Raw genomic sequence first — 4,240 nt, 5'->3', positions numbered from 1 at the left:
CTTCCTTGCCTCCTGAGCATCGCAGAGGGAACCTGGATCAGGGCTGCCGAGTGTGCAGGGAGGAGACAGACAGAGCAGCGTCTAACAGAGGGAGCCTCTTGGCTCAGCATGTCAGAGGAGCCCAGAGCATCGCAAGAGGACTGGAGCACACAACCGTCTTTCTTCCTGCCTTCTCCCACCACCTCACCTCTCACCTACGTGGTGCCTCCCTGTGCTGCACTCCAGAACCAAAGCAGCTTGTCCGTAACTCAGAGAATCAGTGCCTTACTCTGTGCCCCCTTCCGCATGCGTATCACGGAGGCAGGCGGCATCCTGGATGGCTGTAGCTCAGGCTTTCCAGTGAGGTTTCACATCCACACCGCCATTAGCCGACAGGCAACTGATAGTACTTTAGCGCAGAGCAGTTCCACTCCTATAGCCCCCACGACGAAGACAGCAGGAGCAGGGAGCAGCACCACACAGCTCTCCTGCTGCTGAAACACCTCCTCAGCTGCCAGAGCTGGAAGCCAGATGGCTTTCCATGCCCAGCCACCCCCTGGGCCAGCAGCTGGCTCTTCCTCTGGAGTCCACTGAATTTCCCAGCCAAGGTCTGCAGAGGAGCCCTGCAATGGCAGAGCTACCTCGGGAACTGTCTGCCATCAGAGTGGAACAAGAAGCCGGGACGATGGTGACTTTACCATGTCCATCTCCTGGGAGTGCCCTGCTAACACTGACACAAGTCTGCTCACCATTTCACGGTAAAGCCAGTAACACATCTACCTTTAGCCATCTTCTAAGACCCTGACAAGTAGCTACTTTGCAGGAGTGACCAAAGCAACAGGCGCTGCCTGTTCAACCCCACTAGTGCAGGAACTCGCCCTCGGCAGGGAGCTAACTAAGGGTAACTGGTCACCCAACCCCAAACCCTCACACCAGGAATCACAAACACGACGACCAAGCAGTAAGTGGGACTCTGGCCGCTGACACATAGTGCTTAGATGAGTCTTGGAGACTCTCTTTTATTTTCACAGTCACAGTGATGTGTGTGTATGTAACAGCAGCAGGCTTTGAAACATACAGCACAGTCAAGACGCAGGTGTCCATCGCTCAGGTCTAAGCAGCCATCACTGCCAATCCCCCCCCCGCCAGTCGCTCACAGGGGACACGCCGTCTGTCCGAGCAGCAAGAAAACAGCTGCTGAGGAGCTACAAAACCTTTGGTCCTATTAGCTTAAGAGGCTCCCACTTGCCTTTTCTGTCAGAGTGTAGAGAAATTGAGCAGCAAGAGCAAGGAGGTGAAACACGGTCCTCCAACAAGAGGGGGGGAGGAAGCGGAAGGCCGAGAAGCAGGCAGGAGGTGTAGTGCATTCACACCACCACCATCACCACAGCCCCTTGAGAGGCTGGCAGTTGGTGGGCAGCAGGGAAGGCAGCACTGTGCTGCACAATCACCAATCAGGCACGCGTGGAGGGACAAGGATCTCCCAGATTCAGCTACAGTATAAAAACCTCCTGACAGCACCTGTAGGAGGATTATGAGTGTTGCAGCACTTGTTCTATTCCAGTTAGTCTGCGAACATGCAGGCTCTGTTAATCAAGGTAAGGCATTACGTCGTGGCAGGGAATCATTTCTATAGATTAAGAGATATAAATAAAGCCCAAGTCTGACCAAGGCAAGTGTAGGCACAGAACTCCAGGCAGATGCAGTGTCTGACTGACATCTCTGAAAGCCAGTACTGCCCAGCAGCCTGGTGTCTGTATAGCTTAGAGCAAGAAGAGGTTTCACTTTAGGTCAAGGCACTCCAGGAGTCTCTGCCTGTGGCAGCAGAGCACCATGAATAGTCCTACAGTCAATGTAAACCAAGCATCCCAACACAGCTATTTTCTATCTGCAGCCTTTGGTAAGTGCTAATGTCAACGATACTCTGCACTAGCACAAAATGTGCTGCAGGAACAGGGCAGTAAGAGTGCCCCTTCCTCAGGACAAGGCAGGCTGGAGACCCCATAGATGTAGCACAGAGCCTTGCGCCTCCTAAGGAATAAATGGCTTTGAGATTTTACTTATTGAAGATGAACTAACTTTCAGCACAGGCTGAGACATGTTGCCTCAATGCATCAGTTCAAAGCAGGTTCACTCCATGCTTCAGCAGCTTTTGCTTGGCCTTGCTCGGCAAGCTGAATGCACTGTCATGAGGGTTGGGGACACCTGAGTTGCGGAGCGGAGCACCCAGCTGCTGGAAGTAGGTTTCCTGGACGGGATTCCGGCAGGCGTACACGGCTGTAGAGGCATTCCTAGCAGGGCAGGAGAGAAGGCAGTGGTCAGGATTTACAGCTTTGTGCAAGATCCCCTTCAGCTCACCAGGCTGGGCTTTGGGATGCTTGTGGCACTGGACTCCCAGCTATTGAGAGGGACTTTTAGGTCTCAGCAGAGCAAAGGAACACAGAGCTAAAATGGGCACCATAACCCTGCAGTGTATTACCAGAAGGCCACAGGGAACCAGACCCTTCTTCTCAAGAGTCCTGGCACCCTAAAAGAGAAAGCACCGTATGTCACATCCTCTGGGACCTACTCAGCAGCATTAACATCCATGCACGTAGCCATCCTCTGAGTATTTCACTTGCTGGCAGACCAGCCCAGTACATCAAGAGCTGGTAGTTAAATACTCCTCGTGTCTAACACCCCTTCTTTCCTGGAGGAACCTATCTCGCTGCTGCTGTCCATAAGCAAATCCCAGCCCGGCACCCTTGCAGCAGGAACCATACGAGGTTGTTTAGTCACAGGTGTGATGAAGCTCAGACAATAGTCAGATACTGTAACCACAAAGTCTCAAGTCCTTGATTAAAAAACACCACTCAGTATTTACCTGCAAGAGGGCTGGCAGGGAGCAAAGCAAAGGACTTTGCATTCCTCCTTGATGGAGGAAAGCAGCAACTGATATGTTTGCTGACACCCTTCTGTGACAACTCTCCATAAAAGAAAGCAGTTTTAGTCATCTTGTTACTCAGTCTGATTCACACGTGGAGTTGCTTTTTTTGGGGCAACACAGAATACGCCAGCTTAGCCAGTATAGGATTTAAGGAGCCAGTCAAACTAATGCTAAACAAGGAGTTCTCCAGCATTGAAGTGTATGATTCACGTTCCCTTGGCAAGCTGTGTCAGACAAGTGAAACAGTGTAATTCCCAGAAGCATCTTTATTTCATCATGCTTTGGACAAACAAGCACGGCCAGGCAAGCAGAATCTGCGCACTCCCAACATAACCATCCCCCCTGAGATCAGCTACAGGAACAGGGGGAGTGCTGTAGCACAAGATCAGCTTTAGCCACGGCTGTGTGGAAGGGCTCTGGCTGTGATAAGACCATCTTGCCTGGCGCATTACAATTGAGTTTGCCACGCACATTACAGTGTGTTTCCTCCAACCCAACAAGCCGTGCAAGAAAACAAAATCTAGGTTGCCAATTCTGGGTGCCTTTGGCTCCCAGCCAAGACACAAATTTATTAGGAACAGCTATATTTAACACTGTGTCTTAGAACCTTATGGTGCCAGGAACTGGCAATATTCTAGCATTATATTTTAATCCAAACCCGTGGCACAACTCAGCTGTGCCTTCAGTTCACTCACCTTGGTGCCATCCTAGCCTCTCAATACCCAGATCACACTGCAGGCAGAATATTAAGTAGCCCACATCTAAAGAGCAAACTTCAGGGAATACGGCGACATGACTGACCCTTGGCAGGAGACACTGGTGTGATTACAACGCGTGCCAAACCTCAGCCAGCCTTAGAAAAGGGGCTCCCTCCTTCTCACTATTCTGTGTGTCACACAGCACTCCTGTGCCTGGAAGAGGAGGGAGTTATAAGCACACCTTACCTAATTATCATTTCTGAAGCAGTCGGAAGCTGGTTGAAGTCGGAGTGGATCAGCGTAGCAGCTCTCAGGAAGTGCCGATCCAGAGGGCCAGGTGTATGGGGCAGGTTGGCTGCAGAATACGAGTAAGGGGTGTGTTAAGAGGCTGCTCTGTAGAGGAGCGTGCCCCCATTTACTGAGCAGAAAAAAGGCTGTGGACCTCTCTCTCAGACCCTGGATATCTACAGAACAGAGACTGGGTGACACCCTAAGCCCCAGTGTGACCTCAAGGAAGTTAGTCAGCAGCTTGCACCGTGCTCAGCCATGCACAACAAAAAGCCAGGGGTACCTTTCCACCCCACACATCAGAGGGGTGACAAGAAAAGGCCTGAGACCTGGGTTACCTAGAATCACT

General features: G+C 51.4%; 1 protein-coding gene across 1 annotated transcript in view; it reads right to left on the bottom strand.

The window, feature by feature from the left end:
- Positions 1 to 985: 985 nt before the first annotated feature.
- HPS4 (Hermansky-Pudlak syndrome 4) overlaps positions 986 to 4,240 on the bottom strand; it is a 14,657-nt gene continuing 11,402 nt past the window's right edge. Inside the window, exons 11-12 of the mRNA XM_009334423.1 lie at positions 3,850 to 3,958; positions 986 to 2,270 (exon numbers count right to left, since the gene is read on the bottom strand). Coding sequence (XP_009332698.1) covers positions 2,099 to 2,270; positions 3,850 to 3,958 — 281 coding nt within the window. The 3' untranslated portion in view covers positions 986 to 2,098. The remainder of the gene's footprint in view (positions 2,271 to 3,849; positions 3,959 to 4,240) is intronic.

This window comes from Pygoscelis adeliae, unplaced genomic scaffold (assembly GCF_000699105.1).
Source record: "Pygoscelis adeliae isolate BGI_AS28 unplaced genomic scaffold, ASM69910v1 Scaffold262, whole genome shotgun sequence".
NCBI lineage: Eukaryota > Metazoa > Chordata > Aves > Sphenisciformes > Spheniscidae > Pygoscelis > Pygoscelis adeliae.
The sequence above is the reverse complement of the archived record's forward strand: the minus strand, read 5'-3'. Positions and strand labels throughout refer to the sequence as shown.